This window comes from Oryctolagus cuniculus, chromosome 6 (genome assembly GCF_964237555.1).
Source record: "Oryctolagus cuniculus chromosome 6, mOryCun1.1, whole genome shotgun sequence".
NCBI classification, from domain to species: Eukaryota; Metazoa; Chordata; class Mammalia; order Lagomorpha; family Leporidae; genus Oryctolagus; species Oryctolagus cuniculus.
In genome coordinates this window covers 81,592,264-81,608,648 of record NC_091437.1, presented here as the reverse complement: position 1 = coordinate 81,608,648, position 16,385 = coordinate 81,592,264, and the positions used below count along the sequence as shown (strand labels likewise).

Sequence of the window (16,385 nt, the reverse complement as noted above, 5' to 3'; positions counted from 1 at the left end):
TAACAAATTTAGACAAACTGGGAAAATTCCTAAAAAACAAACAAAACTGACTCAATACAGAAAAACTTTGAGTGTACTTAAAACAAAGTTTTTAATTAGTAATCTAAAGAATTCCCACAAAAAAAAGACAAGTCCAGATGCCTTCTTGGACAATTCTATCAAACATTTGAAGAAAGATTAATATCAGTATTTCAAAAACTCACCCAAAATACAACTAAACACTTATCAACTAACTCTATGAGTGTGATATTACCTTCATATCAAAACCAGAGAAAGGCATCACAAGAAAATAAAATTGTCAACACCTCTTATGAACATACTATGAAAATCCTCATTAAAATGCTAAAAAACTAAATCCAGGAACATATAGTAAGGGTAATACACCATGATCAAGTGGGATATATCCTGAAAATGCAAGATGGGTTAACAATTTTAAATAATGTAATATATCCTGTCAATACAATAAATGACAAAAGCGTGTGATCATCTCCATTCACATAGAAAAGGCATTTGGCAAAATCCAGCACCCTCTCATGATAAAAATTCTCAAGAACTAGAAACAGAATGGAGTCCCCACAACTTGATATAAAACATCTAAGAAAGATCCACAGGTAACCTCATACGTAATTGTGAAAAACTGAATGTTTTTACCTAAGACCAAGAACAACACAAGGACAACCACTCTCCCCACTCTAACTCAACTCTGTTCATCAAGATATTTAGACAAAAAATGAAATAAAAGGTATTCAGATTGGAAAGTAAGAAGTCAAATTACCTTTATTCTCAAATGACATAATCTTTGTATATTGAAAATTGCAAGGAACAGACACACACACACACACACACACATATATATATATTCATATATACTCTGTTATAACTAAGAAATGAATTCAGGATAAATATCTGTGTATAAAGATATATAAAATTAATCTACAAATATCAGCTGTACTCTTACAAACTTATAATGAACAATCTAAAAATAAAATTAATAATTTCATTTATAACAGCATTAAAATAACAAATATTAATAAATTTATTAAAATGTAAAACTTAATACTACAAAAATGGCAGAATGCTTATGAAAGAGATCAAAGAAGATATTAAATATTAAATGAATTAAATCAAGCACAGAAAGACAAGAATTGCATGATCTCACTCATATATGGAATCTAAAAGGTTGATCTCATGCAAGTTCGGAAGCTGGGGAGAGTTGGGTGGTATGATGATGGAAAGGTTGACTGACAGATACAGGTCACAGTTAGAAAAGAGTAAGCGGCCGGCGCCGTAGCTCACTAGGCTAATCCTCTGCCTTGCGGCGCCGGCATACCGGGTTCTAGTCCCGGTTGGGGCGCCGGATTCTGTCCCGGTTGCCCCTCTTCCAGGCCAGCTCTCTGCTGTGGCCAGGGAGTGCAGTGGAGGATGGCCCAAGTGCTTGGGCCCTGCACCCCATGGGAGACCAGGAGAAGCACCTGGCTCCTGCCATCGGATCAGCGTGGTGCACTGGCCGCAGCGCGCTGGCCGCGGCGGCCATTGGAGGGTGAACCAATGGCAAAGGAAGACCTTCCTCTCTGTCTCTCTCTCTCTCTCACTGTCCACTCTGCCTGTCAACAACAACAACAACAAAAAAGAATAAGAAGCTCTGGTGTTCTATTGCACAGTAGGATGACTATAAATATTGATAATATATTTTTTATTTCTCAAAAGTAATTAGAAGAAAGGATTTTGAATGTCTTCACTATTAAAAAAGTTAAATGTCTGAGGAAACAGATATATTTAACCTGATTGGATATTACACAGGGTACGCATGTATCAAAATATCACATGATAACCCATAAATATGTACAATTTTTCTATGTCAGTTAAATTTTTAAATAAATAAGTAAAATACTAAAAGAAGAAAACATATAAAAAGAGCACATTAAATAAATGGAACAGAATTTACAGATTGAAAGACTTGATATTGTTAAGATCCAATTACTCTCCATATCAATCAACAGATTCAATGCAATTCCTATCAGAATCTTAGCTTCTATTTTGATAGGAACTGACAAGCTGATCCTAAAATTCATACAGAAATGTGAAGAACACAGAAAGCCAGAGCCATCTTGAAAAAGAAGACAGTAGGACTGAACACCACTTTCTGATTTCAAAACTTACTACAAAGCCACCCTAGACAGTGTGATTTTGGCATACATATCAGTGGAATAGAACTGAGAGCTCAAAAATAAACCGTTTTATGTGTGCTCAACTGATTTTCAACAGGGTGCCAAGACAATTCAGTGGGGAAATGACAACTTTTCAACAAACAATTCTGGGCTGACTACAGCCATGTGCAAAAGAATGAAGTTGGACCCCAACTGCTACATCATTTAAAAAATTAACTCAAAATGGATTAAAAACCTAAGTGTAAGAGATAATACCATATAATTCTTAAAGGAAAATGGGGAAAATTTTATGACCTTGGAATAAACAATGGTTTATTATATGTATTTATTACAAGCAACAACAGAAGGTAAATAAACTAATGAAAATTTAAAACTTTTGCACTTCAAAGAATAACATCAATAATAAAGTGAAAATTCAACTGAAAGAATGAAAGAAAATTTTTATAAATCCCATAGCTGCTAATGTATCCAGAATATGCAAAGAATTATCAATGACTCGACAATAAAAATAAACTAATTTTAAAATTAAAAAATAGCTAAATAGACATTTTTTAAAAAGGTATACAAGTACTATACACATAAAAATACATTATTAGTTATTTGGGAAACACAAATCAAAACCACATTGTGGAACCACTTCACACCTGCTAGGATGGCTACACTCAAAAAGACAGACAGTAATTAGTGTTGACGAGGATGTGTAGAAATTGGAATCCTGCATGCTGCTGGCTGGATGGTAAAATGATGCAGCCACTTTGTTTTGTTTTGTTTTGTTTTGTTTTGTTTATTTGACAGGTAGGGTTACAGACTGTGAGAGAGAGAGACAGAGAGAAAGGTCTTCCTTCCGTTGGTTCACTCCCCAAATGGCCACCGCAACTGGTGCTGTGCCGATCCAAAGCCAGGAGCCAGGTGCTTCTTCCTGGTCTCCCATGCGGATGCAGGGGCCCAAGCACTTCTTGGGCCATCCTCCACTGCCTTCCCAGGCCACAGCAGAGAGCTGGACTGGAAGAGGAGCAACCGGAACTAGAACCTGGCGCCCATATGGGATGCTGGTGCTGTAGGCAGAAGATTAAGTTACTGAGCCATGGCGCTGGCCCATGCAGCCACTTTGAAAAACAACTTAGCAGTTCCTCAAATGAGTAAACATAAAGTTACCATATTTGTACTCCTAGGTATATACTGAAGAAAATGAAAAAAAATTTAACCAAATGTTCTCATTAGCATTATTCACAATATTCAAAAGGATCAAACAACTAAAATGGTCATCAAGTGGTGAAAAAAACAAAATGTAATATTTCTATACAACTAAACATCAGTTATGAAGAGGAATAAAATTCTGATACATGTTACTACATAGATGTACCACAAAATATTGTTCAGTGGAAGAAGACAAAAAAAGCCACATATTGTATGATTCCATTTATATAAAAAGTCCAAAATGGGCAAATCTATGAAGACAGAAAGTATATTATTGATGATCTAGGACAGCCTGGAGGAGAAACAAGTGGAGAATGACTACTATGGATATAAGGGTTTGAACAGTGATGAAATTCTAGAATTAGATAGTGATGAAGAATTTCCTAATGATACTACTAAACAATCTCTAAGTTGCATATCTTAAAAGACTGAATTTTATGGTATATGAATTTTATTTCAATAAATCTATTATAAAAATTACAATAGCTCTTCACCTTAAGTAGGATAGCTATAATAAAAAAAGTAGACAATGGTGTTAGTGAAGCTAGAGAGAAGCTGGAATTCGCATACATTGCTGGTGCTACTCTAAGTTGGTACGGCTGCTTTGAAAAATAGTTTGCCAGTTCCTCAAAATGTTAAACACAGAGTTACCTTATAGCCCAGCAACTCCCCTCATAGGTGTACACCCAAGAGAAATAAAAATGCACATCCTTACAAACACTTGTACATGGATGTTCATCCAGAACTATTCATAACAGCAAAAACGTAGAAAGAATCTAATTCTCTGCCAACTAACAAATGGACAATTAAAATGTGGCATGCCCACACAGGAGAACTATGTGATGCAAGAATTCACAAAATTAACAGAAGCATTCCGTGGGAAGAAATTGACTGTATGTAATTTATAACAAAAAAGTATTGCATATTTTATTTATTATTATCTGCAAACATGTATCAGTAATATTTATAACAAATATATATAAAATGAATATTTATTATTTTTTAAATTTTTATTTCTTTGTTTCAAATATTATGATTAAAATAATGATATAAGTAAGGATTGATAAGGTGATTAAGTGCTGTTAAAAGAAGGCATGCAACCATCCAGGATGAGGTTGTGGGGATAACAGCAAAGACAGTGATGCTAAATGATGATTCTTTTTTTTTATTATTTATTTGTTTGAAAGTCAGAGTGAAAGAGAGAGAGAGAGATGAAAACAGAGACAGAGACAGATCTCCTATCCACTGGTTCACTCCCCCAAATGGCCACAACAGCTGGGGCTGGGCCAAGCTGAAACCAGGAGCTAGGAGCTTTTTCCAGATCTCCCATGTGGGTGGCAGGAGCCCAAGTATTTGGGCCACCCTTCCGTTGCTTTTCCAGGTACATAAGCAGGGAACTGAATTGGAAGCAGAGCAGCTAGGACTCAAACCAGCCCTCCAACACTGGATGCTGGTATAGTAAGTGGCAGCTTAACCTGCTGCACAACACCAGTTCCTAAATGATAACTTACAAACTTCAGGTCCCTAGGCACATGAAAGCTAAAAAAGAAGTCTCCAGAAAAAGAAAGACTGAAGATTACATACTTTTATAAATGTTGGAGACTTGCAGGCTGTAGTTCTGAACAAATCTTAGGACAGTAAAATATAAAGAATAATTGCCTACATTCAATTATGGAAACCTAACCAGAACCCAAGAATCAGTAGAGATAAACAGAAATTTTTGAGGTTGTTGTGGTTCAAGTAATTGAGAAGAACATAAAAGTCAAAGTAATACCCTACAGGATATTTGCTTATATCCTCATCTATTTCAGCTGCTATTGATCCTGCAAACATTTATATTAGCTTAGTACTTAAAAATGGACTGACTAAAATGACATATTAGAGATACTCAAGATATTGTCTTTGGTAAAATAATATTGTCAATTTGGCTTCTTCATAGTACCTAATTATTTGATGTTTGAGAAGAGAAAAGGAAGAAAGAGAACATAAAACATAAAAGCCAGTATTTCCATCTGTTCAGATCATTATGAAGCAAAAACTCAAAAGCAAGGAATTCTCTCTATAAATTTAAATAAACTAGTAATGGTTCCAATTCTGTTCATGGGATAAAAAAAAAATCATGGCAATCCCGATTATTTAGTTGTTGTGTGACTATTTACAACTCGATGTTATGATCTCATTCTGAAATGTAGTAAGTGATTATCATGATGACAGTAAACAATATCATGCTGGTGATGTAACCTCTTGTTTTTATCATTACAGGTATTCATTTTTGTTACCTATACTGGAGCCAGAATATGTGGCCCAAAAAGTGGTAAATGCTATCTTACAAGAACAAGTTTACATAATACTACCCAAATTTGCATACATTGCCTTGATCCTTAAACAGTAAGTTAATAATGACCTCACTATCATTTTAGTTATTGTGAGCACATTGTCAATCATTGCTACTTCCTTTGCCTAGAAAGCAATTTCGTATTTTTTTCTAAATAGAAGGGAAAACTCTAATAGTGCAAGGACATTTTTTGGACTATTGCTGTTTTGATTACTTCATATATAGACAAAATTCAGCAACAATTTAAGCATTGCAGAAAACATAATATTTACTTTAGCATGGAAACAAGGAGTGTACCATCATTATTTGGGGGTTTTCATTGTTTTGGTTAAGACTGTTGTATTTTTGTTTTCAGTGAATTATTCAGTTTGACAAATGTAGAGTTCAATTTTAAAACAAAGGACAAAATACCTGAGCATGCTGTCACAAAAATATTAAAGGAATTCGCATGTTGCTCATTTAATTTAGTGAAAGGGCCTATAACATCATACAAAGCCCACACTGTGAACTCCAAAGTGTTTATGGGTGGATTCAGCCCAGAGAAGACATCTAGCCTTTATCGAGTGCCTACTGAATGACTGATACTCTAGTAACAACTTAGCATGAATTTCATCACATTTAAGAAACCTGGGACTTAAATAGAGTTGTTTGTTTTTCTTTTTCAGGGATAAACAGCTAATACATGCTAGCACTAAGATTCAAACCAAAATTTGCAGTCTGATTATAGACCATAAGCTTTATTTCTCCTGTTATAAATGTAAGCTGAGTGTCCCGTCTGTAATGCTTGGGACTAGAAGTATTTAGGATTTGGGATTTTTGTCAGATTTTGCAATGCTTGGATACAAGTAATAAGATATGTTGGAGACGAGACCCAAATCTAAGCATGAAATTCATTTTGTTTCATGTACACCTTATATATCTTATATATAGTCTGACGATAATTTTATGCAAGAGTTTTAGTACATGTGGTTTTTGTTCTCCTTTTCTCAATAGACACATTATAACTGCACATGTATGGGGTACAATGTAACATTTCAATACATGTACTCAATGCATAAAGATCTGATTGGGATGATTTGTATATCCATCACCTCAAATAGTTTTTTTTGTGTTGAGACATTCAAAATCCTTCCTACTATCTATTTCAAAATATCCAGTTAATATTTGTTAACCACAGTTACACTACTGGGCAACAGAACATGAGAGGTTATTCCTCCTGCCCTACTGCACTGCCATACCCATTAAACCATGCAGCCTCCATTCCCTGCCTCCACCTCTATACCCTTCCCAGGATCTGCTAACCACTATTCTACTCTGTACCATAAAATCAACTTTTAAATTTTCACATAATGAATGAGATCATGTGGCATCTGTCTTTCTGTGCCTTATTTTACTTTACATAATGTCCTCACATTTCACCCATGTTGTCACAAATGACAGGATTTCATTATTTTTATAGCTGAAAATATTTCAATGTGTTTATATGCCACATTTTCTCTATCCATTTATCCATCAATGAACACCTAGGTTGATCCCTTGTCTCTTAGATTGCTGTTCTCTTTACACCTGCATTTTGATTGCAACTCACAACATGAGGTCAGGTTTGGAATTTTCCACTTGCTGTGTCATCACAATGTTTCCAATTTTGAAACATTTCAGATTCAGAATTTGCAGATTAGGAATTTGAAACCTGTATTCACAGAGTAGAAAGCACAGAGAATCACCAGGATAGAATTAGGTTGTTGACAAATACAGTACTTTCTTTTCTGTTTAACTATTCAGCATATTTCCGGTCATTCTTGGCTGCCCTGATTGCTGAACCAGGTCAAAGTCCCTCATTGTCCTATCCCTTCACACCTAACCCTGCTTTTTTGTAGCACTCATCACACCATGGTCACTTACCAGTTTGCTCATTGAGGACAGAAGACGTTTTTCTCCATTTTTTCCTTCTACATGCTCTGGCTTAGAAGAGTACCTAACTTCTCTCTGGAGAGAAAAAAAAAGAAGAGTACCTAACATAAAATAGCATGTAATAAATACAAGCTCATATTTGCTAAGTTAAATTGGGCAGAACCACGCTGATAGAAGCAGAACTGAGCTGAGAATACAGCCTCTATCATCAAGGATGTGAGACAAGGGTTCTCACCGTGGATGCACATTGAAATCAGCTGGTGAACAAGTACAGCCACTGATCCTGAGACAGTCTGTTTTAAGTGATCTGATTTTCTTACTAGTTTTTGCTACTGTGTTTCAGCCTAGTAAGTAAAGATAGCAAGGTCTTTCCACAGAACTCGGAGACTGTGATATACGGATAAATCATGACCTGAACATTAGAATTTTTCTAACCCCAGGGGTGACTCTGAAACAAAGGCATGGTTGACTGAGAATGTTGACAGTGCTCAGATGGGACACAGCAGTTCTCTGTTTACTCCTTTCATTAAATAACAAACGCACGGCACAGATCACCTTTCAGATGTTGTGTGAATCTTTTTGACTTCTCTTAAAATATCCCAATTTTTTCCTCTGCTTTTCCCTAGAATAATATCTCCAAAAATGATGCTAGCCCTTGGTGAGTACCTGGGAGCTGACACTTTCATGGCTTCTTTCAAAGGGAGAGAGAAAGAAAATGAACTTCAGACGGAAACCGAGAGGAAACACCAATAACTCAAGCTTTGAATGTGGTAATCAAATAAAACCTGTTCTAATGATAGCCTGTTTGGAATTCCTTCTAATGTTGAAGGCATTCTGGTCGATCAAGGATCATTGAAGCTTTCAAAAGTGCCAGCCTTATTCCCAGGACACTGTTTTCATTCATTATTTTTCTAAGCATTTAAATGATCTATCTGGTTTCTGCCACCATGTTTTGTTTTGTTATTTTAATAAATAGGGATATCACAGCCTTTCCAATGGGCTCTGAAAATATTTATAAAAACATATAATGTGAAAAAAATAAAATAATGTGAATTGACTCTAATTTAACGTTAAAATAGTATGTAATACTTTTGGAAAAGAGGCAAGTAGGGGTTGGCGTTATAGCACAGTGGACTAAGCTGCCACTTGTGACACTGGCATCTCATATGAATGCTGGTTCGTGTCTTGGCTGTTCCACTTCCAATCTGGCTGCCTACTCACGTGCCTGGGAGAGTAGCAGAGGATGGCCTAACTCCTTGGGCCTCTGCCACCCACATGGGAGGGAAATCAGGACAGAGTTCCAGGCTCCCGGCTTTGGCTTGGCTTGGCTTAGCCTAGATAGCCCTGGCTGTTGCAGCTATTTGAGAAGTGAATCAGTGAATGGAAGGTCTCTCTCTTTCTCTATTTCTCTATCTCTATGTGCAACTGCATCTCAAGTAAAATAAGTTAATTAATTAATTAATAAAAATAAAGATGAGTCAAGTGTTGTAGCCCAGCAAGTTAAGCTGCCACCAGGGATGCCTGCATACCATATGGGCATTGGTCCGAGTCCTGGCTGCTCCACTTCCAATCCAGCTCCCTGCTAATGTGCCTGGGAAAGCAGCAGAAGATGGCCCAATTGCTTGGGTCCCTGCACCTATGTGGAAGACCTGAATGAAGCTCCAGGCTCCTGGCTTCTGCTTGACCCAGCCCAAGCTATTATGGCCCTCTGGGGAGTGAATCAGTAAATCAAGATTTCTCAATTGGCGCCGCGGCTCACTAGGCTAATCCTCCGCCTTGCGGCGCCAGCACACTGGGTTCTAGTCCCGGTCGGGCGCCGGATTCTGTCCCAGTTGCCCCTCTTCCAGACCAGCTCTCTGCTGTGGCCAGGGAGTGCAGTGGAGGATGGCCCAAGTACTTGGGCCCTGCACCCCATGGGAGACCAGGAGAAGTACCTGGCTCCTGCCATCGGATCAGTGCGGTGCGCCAGCCGCAGCGCGCTGACCACGGTGGCCATTGGAGGGTGAATCAACGGCAAAGGAAGACCTTTCTCTCTGTCTCTCTCACTGTCCACTCTGCCTGTCAAAAAAAAAAAAAAAAAAGATTTCTCTCTCTCCTCTCTCTGTCTTTCCCTCTCTATAACTCTGCCTTGCAAATAAGTAAATAAATCTTTTTAGTTTAAAAAAATTATGCGATATATACTTGACCTTGTAATTAGTGTTTTAAGCTGATAATTTTTCTTTTTTTCTTTTTTAAATTTATTTGACAGGTAGAGTTATAGACAATGAGAAAGAGAGACAGAGAGAAAGGTCTTCTTTCTACTGGTTCACTCCCCAAATGGCCGCTACAGCTGGCACTGTGCTGATCTGAAGCCAGGAGCCAGGTGTTTCTTCCTGGTCTCCCATGTGGATACAAGGACCCAAGCACTTGGGTCATCCTCCACTGCCTTCCCGGGCCACAGCAGAGAGCTGGACTGGAAGAGGAGCAACTGGGACTAGAACCCGGCGCCCATATGGAATGCCAGCGCCACAGGCGGAGGATTAACCAAGTGAGCCATGGTGTTGGCCCCATAGGCTGATAATTTTTCAATATCAGGTTTCAAAATACACATTAATTTTATAGTTAAGAATGTTTACCTCACAAATGTATAATGTTTACCTTCACAAAGTGAAGACTTACTTGTATTGCCAAATACTTCCTCCTGAAGTTATATAATCATATCAAGGCCCTTAGTAGTACTAAACCTGCTTATTGAATAAAATAAATTGTAACTTACCATTTTTATATGCATCCACATATGTTAAACAATTCCTAGTACCCTTATTCCACAGGAAACCATGTATACATTACACTGTATACACCATGGTTGAAGAAAAAACTTATTTTCACCATTCATTCAGAGATGTATCAGACTACATGATAGAAACCCCCTTTCTGAAACATTTATATTCCCAAGAATGTGCACCCAACATCTCAGCCATTTGGCAAGCATTCCTAACCAGGACACCTTCTGGGGTGGGAGTAGTTCTGGAGGAGCTACAATCACCAAACACCAATCTGGCTTTGCCCCTATCAAGTTCATGAGCTATTGAGTAATGGTAAAATCAAAACTGAACTCCAAGTTTCTAGTTTTTACCATCATGTTTTAGTCTAATAAATAAGGATATCAAGGTATTTGTTCATAAGTATTCATGCTGTTAACTGAAGAATGGGGAGCTCATTACAAAAGATCTATTATTTTGTACATAATGTTTCTGCCTTCAAGCTAAGAAAGCATAGTTTAAACTGAGATGGAAAAGCAAGAAGAGGGGGCTGGCACTGTGGCATAGCAGGTAAAGCCACTGCCCGCAGTGCCAGCATCCATATGGGCACAGGTTCAAGCCCTAGCTGCTCCAATTCTGATCCAGCTCTCTGCTATGACCTGGGAAAGCAGTAGAAGATGGCCAAAGTCCTTGGGCCCCTGCATTCATGTGGGAGTCCTGGAAGAAACTTCTGGTTCCTGGTTTCAGATTGGCCCAGCTCCTGCCCTTGCAGCCATTTGCTACATGAACCAGCAGATGCAAGATCTCTCTCTCTCTCTCTCTCTGCCTCTGCCTCTGCCTCTGCCTCTCTGTAACTCTGCCTTCGAAATAAATAAATCTTTAAAAAAAAGAAGAAGAAGGAGAAACATCTGGATCCATTAGAGGAATAAAACTTGCCAAAAAAGCAATGCTTGCAAGGAAATAAAACTTACCTTAACCTAAGATTTGTGAGTAAAAATTGTTTCTAAAAGTTTGACACATCTCTTCCTTCTTAAATGGAGTATTCAGGGCACTGGTTTTTTTCCTTCATGCCTCTAGAACATTTACAGAGATTTGTCTACCTCAGCTGAAATCTAGTGGCAGCTGTCGGGGGCCGTTTCTCTCTAAATCAACAGGTCCACAATCCCACACTCAGGTGTATTAGAAGATCTGTTTGTCAGCTTTCACTTCCGTCAGCTACAAACGTAGCCTGTGATTTCTAGAGTTGGGCGTTTGGCTCAGCAGTGAAAGCCACGTATGCTGCCTGCACCCCAAACCAGAGTTCTTGGGTTCAAGTCCTGGATCCACTTCTAATTCCTGCTTCCTGTTGATATGCATCCTGGGAGGCAGCTTGTAATGTCTCAATTACTTGGGTCTTTGCCGCCTATGTGAGAGACCCAGGTTGAGTTCCATGCTCCTGGCTTTGACATGGCCCAGCCTCTGCCATTTTGTACATTCGAGGAGCGAACCAGAAGGTAGAAGCTTTCTCTCTCTCTCTCTCTGCCTTTCAAGTAAATGAAGTTGGGCTTGTCTTATTGTCAATGATCTTGCCTAAGAAGATGTTTTACTCATTTACTTTTTCATTCACTCATTACATATTTACTGAATACTAACTATTTATAGCCCTAGATAAATAAAGCAGTTACCAAGCCCTAGATAATAAAGCAGTTATCAAGGCTTTCTGATCATTATTAGAGACTTTGGGTTTGGTTTGGTTTTGCCTATTACCTGCCTAACATTGTAGATTCTGTCTTCTCATCCATTAGGTTTATAATAATTAGAAACGATGCAGGCTGCTCTCCCGTTACTGTTCGTTTATATTTACACATGTGTGTGAGGGGCTAACAAAACGTTCTCTCTTTCTGCAGGAGGATTTTTCTCCTAGGTTAACGTCTTAGCTCTGTTCCCCTAGTAACCAGGTAAATTCACATGGCAAGTGTTTCTAAGCAACATTGCTTATGACAAAAGAGATCCCTGGTTGGCAACTTGCGATGGACTGTGGAGAGTTATGGATGAATGCTAAGTACTTGATGGGAAAGACACTGTACGTTGGGCTTCCTGGCATGAGAGAGTTCTGATCACTAGGAACTTGGAGGCTGTTCCTGAGCAGTTATCAGTCCTGTGGGGCAGTAGAGCAGGTGGCACACTTGCCCTGAGTGGATCTCCCTGCACCAAAGCTGGCATCTGAGGAGACAATGTGTCTGGGCCTCTCTCTGATAACTTCTGCCAAGTGTAGCCCCACCCAGAACCAGAATGCCTAATGTTGCCCCAGCCACTTGGGGTTGTTTCTCCCACCCTCTGAGTGGCTTCTGCCCATGCTTGTCCCCTGAGCCTGTGTATTGAATTGAACCTAAAGTCTCTCTGGTGTTTACAGCACTTTTTCCTCCTATTTCAAAATCTTCAGAATTTCAGAGTACAATGTCCCTTTGTTATCTGTGAGGGATTGCTTCCAGGACATTCCCCCAATACACACACAGATACCAAGTCCCTGATATCAAATGGCATGATATTTGCACATGACCTACTCACATGCTCCCATATACTTTAAATCATCTCTAGATTACTCACAATACCTAATGCAGTGCCTCCAGATGACTCCACATTCATGGATTCAGCATGGTACCTGGCATACAGAAAATTCAAGTTCTGTTTTTTGGAAGCTTCTGGAATTTTTTTCAAATATTTTCAGTCTGCAGTTGGCTGAACCTGAGGATGTGGAACCCACGTATATGGAGGACTGATCTTATTTGGCAACTGACCATATAATTTTGTTCCAAATGTTTACAGAGAGTCATGAAATCTCTCTGACAAAAACAAGGCTGAAGTGAGTGGGTCTGAAAGTGAATGAGTTTGGTCGCTTCTGTTACTTTTTTCCACCAAGTTCTCAAAAAGCACCTGTTAGGGCTTGAGATGTGGCATAGTATGCTAAGCCTCTGCCTGTGGTGCCGGCATCCCATATGGGTACTGGTTCATGATCGGCTGCTCCTATTCCGATCCAGCTCTCTGCTTACAGCATGGGAAAGCAGTGGAGGATGGCCCAAGCACTTGGGTCCCTGCATCAGAATGGGAGACCCGGAGGAAGCTCCTGGTTCCTGGCTTCAGATCAGCTCAGCTCTGGCCATTGCAACCATTTGGGAAGTTGTGGGGAGCAACTGAGACTAGACTAAGTTACTGGAATTAAGACTTATTCTATGCATCTGCTCTCCCACAATATGGCGCTGAGAGAGAGAGACCAAACAACTTCTACACAGCTGCCTCCAGTTCGACCAATAAACTGCAGGAGCTGATCCTGCTCCTGATTGGAGGAGAGCAGCGTACTCGGCGTGTGGGCAGCAGAGTTGGGATTGGTGGAAGAGGACTATAAAAGAGGAGAGAGACACCATGCACCAGGAACATCTGAGGGAACACCTGAGGAACATCTGAGCAGCCCCCGAGAGAGCCAGCCGGCGGTGTGCCGCTCCTCCGCGGAAGCGGGGAAAGCGGCGGGGGGTGCCACCCCTCCACAGAGGTGGAGGGGTCGGCAGCTAACCCGGGATGGTGTCATTCCTCCGCGAATGAGGGAACGGCAGCTAACCCGGGAAGGGCCGGGCAGAAAGAACAGCGCAGGATCTAGTGTCGTTCCTCCGCGAATGGGGGAGCGACAGGAAGTGAACCAGCATCCGGAAGACCTCTCTCCCTCTCTTTCTCTCTCTCTCTAACTCTACCTCTCAAGTAAGTAAATAAAATCTTTAAAAAAAAAAAAAAAGCACCTGTTTATGACAACACTTTTGATAGGTAGCCACCACCTTGTTTTCTAGCACTCTATACTTAAAATATGTCATGGGCATTCAGTGTGGGGCAGTAAGATGCATTTGGGCATGTCAGTCTTGGGAACTAAAGTTCATAACAGAATAATACTGAAATATGAAGTGACTGGGATCCTATAAAAATCCTTCTAATCTAACACACACACACAGTCAATGGGCCAGTGTTGTGGCATGGTGGGTTAAGCCATAGCTTGCAACATCTACATATCAAAGGACCGGTTTAAGTCCTGAATGCCCCTCTTCCAATCCAGCTCCCTGCTAATAATCCTGGAAAGGCAGCAAAGAATGACTCAACTGGCCATGCCCTGGTTTTTGTGGGCATTTGGAGAGTGAACTAGTAAATGAGATTTCTCTCTCTCTCTCTCTCTCTCCCTTTCTCTTTCCACCTCTCTCTGTCACTCTGCCTTTCCAATAAATAAATATTTTTTAAAAACTGGTAGATATTAAAATATATGAAAACAATATTTAATGATGAGTCATTTTAAAATCAAATGCATTTTAAAAACAGCAAAAGCTGATAAGACAGAAGTGGGTGCTGTCTCTGAGACAGCTGGAACCTTCCAAGAGCTTTGAAAAATAAGAGCACTTCCTTTCGCCTGAGTTCATTTTTAAAAATAATTCTTTTTTTTCCCTTAATGCTGAGAAACAGACAGATTTTGGCTTAACATAAGAGAGAATTTTCTAATAACAACAGCTGCCTGAGATAAAAATGACTGCTTTGAGTGTTAATGGAGTTTTCCATTTCTGAAAATGAAAGGAGGTTACTGACTAAATCATCTGGATCCCTACCAATCCTGAAAGTATTTGGGAGTGATAGAATTGTGTGGGGTTCGTTTTTGCAATAAATCTTTATTGTGAACCACATGCAAAGCATAAATATTTGTACAGTTACTAAATATACTTTTGACTCACAAATAGAGCTCAGTAAGAGAATAGAAAAATAACTGTAGAATTTGGAATACAAACAATGGAAGGTAAGCAGCTTCCCTTCGAAGAATGATGCCTTAGGGTGCAATATGGCTTTTTTCTGGGAGAGAGGGTAGGAACTTCTCTCTGCACAGGAAAGCAAAACTGAAGAGCAGGGGTTCCCTGGCTCATGACTGGCCTTGGGTCGACTCAGGTGTGCGAGCCAGGGGCAGGATCTGGGTTGTCAGGACACTAGAAGAATTTCAAGGGACTGCACGGAGAAAGGACACTGTGTTAAGCTAGCTGGAGAGAAAAGGAACTTTCAGGAGGACAACACTTAAGACTTGATGGTGTTTCTGCTCTGTGTGACATGATGGGGGTTATCTTCCCTCCTATCCACCAAATCTTTCAGCAGCATCCTGTGGAGAAAGTTCTGTTCTGGGTGCTACTGCTGATACAAAGTGCTGAGCATGGTCTGTTGAGTGCATCTGGGATGAAAGCATTGGGTCCTTGACGACCTCCCTTCCAACCTGGACCACATGGGTGACAGGCAAAAATTGAGTCAGTGGCAAATCAAAAAGATAGTGGGGAAAGGAAAGCATGAGTCTTACACGATTTCTTCTTAAAATGAAGACGAGCTGCCTCTAGCAAGCACCACAGGGTGAGGAGAAGGAGCTGGATTCCTAGGGTGCTATGGTTCTCATTAGCTTCAAAATGCCTCCCAGGGAAGAAGAACCTTAGAGGCAGAGAGAAGAGCTGTGCAGAGCCAGGACAAAGGTGCAGGGACCAGTGCAAAATAAAACATGAGCCCTCTTTCCAAAAGGCAGAAAAGAGCTTAGCATCTGGCCTGGCAGTTAAGACACTGGAGCACTGCATCAAAAATACCTGAGTTCGATACCCAGCTCTGTCTCCTGCTTCTGACTCCAGCTTCCTGTTAATGCAAACCCTAGGAGGCAGCAGTCATGGCTCAAGTACGTGCATTCCTGCCACCCACCTGGGAGACAGAACTGGATTGAGCTCCCAGCTCCCAGGGCTGGTCTACACCAATCCAACCTCAATCATTGTAGGCAATTGGGGGAATCAGCCAGTGGATAAGAGCTCACCTCTTAATCTGTTTCTCAAATAAATATTTTTTTACAAAAAGAAAAAGAAAAAACTGCCATAAACTGTCTTAAATATAAAGCTGTTTTTTTTAAAAAAAATTCATTTATTTATTATTTGAAAGGCAGAGTCACAGAAAGAGGAAGTGAAAGAATGAGAGAGAGAGAGAGAGAGAGAGGTCTTTCATCTACTAGTCCACTCC

General features: G+C 39.8%; 1 protein-coding gene and 1 long non-coding RNA gene across 17 annotated transcripts in view; one reads left to right on the top strand and one right to left on the bottom strand.

The window, feature by feature from the left end:
- The window catches only part of LOC103348026 (uncharacterized), a 112,116-nt gene that overhangs the window by 74,772 nt on the left and 20,959 nt on the right, over window positions 1-16,385 (bottom strand). For 8 of the 10 annotated variants that reach the window (XR_011390001.1, XR_011390002.1, XR_011390003.1 and 5 more), the window contains exon 2: window positions 7,603-7,686. This is a non-coding gene — a long non-coding RNA (uncharacterized lncRNA). Of the gene's footprint in view, window positions 1-7,288; window positions 7,391-7,602; window positions 7,687-16,385 lie in introns of all 10 variants that reach the window. The other 2 variants (XR_011390006.1, XR_011390007.1) reach the window with 1 other exon arrangement.
- The window catches only part of LOC100357467 (short-chain dehydrogenase/reductase family 16C member 6), a 61,324-nt gene that overhangs the window by 32,161 nt on the left and 12,778 nt on the right, over window positions 1-16,385 (top strand). For 2 of the 7 annotated variants that reach the window (XM_051844498.2, XM_070076622.1), the window contains exons 6-7: window positions 5,628-5,753; window positions 8,238-8,410. In XM_051844498.2, coding sequence (XP_051700458.1) covers window positions 5,628-5,753; window positions 8,238-8,364 — 253 coding nt within the window. In that variant the 3' untranslated portion in view covers window positions 8,365-8,410. The other 5 variants (XR_007919063.2, XM_051844501.2, XM_051844499.2 and 2 more) reach the window with 5 other exon arrangements.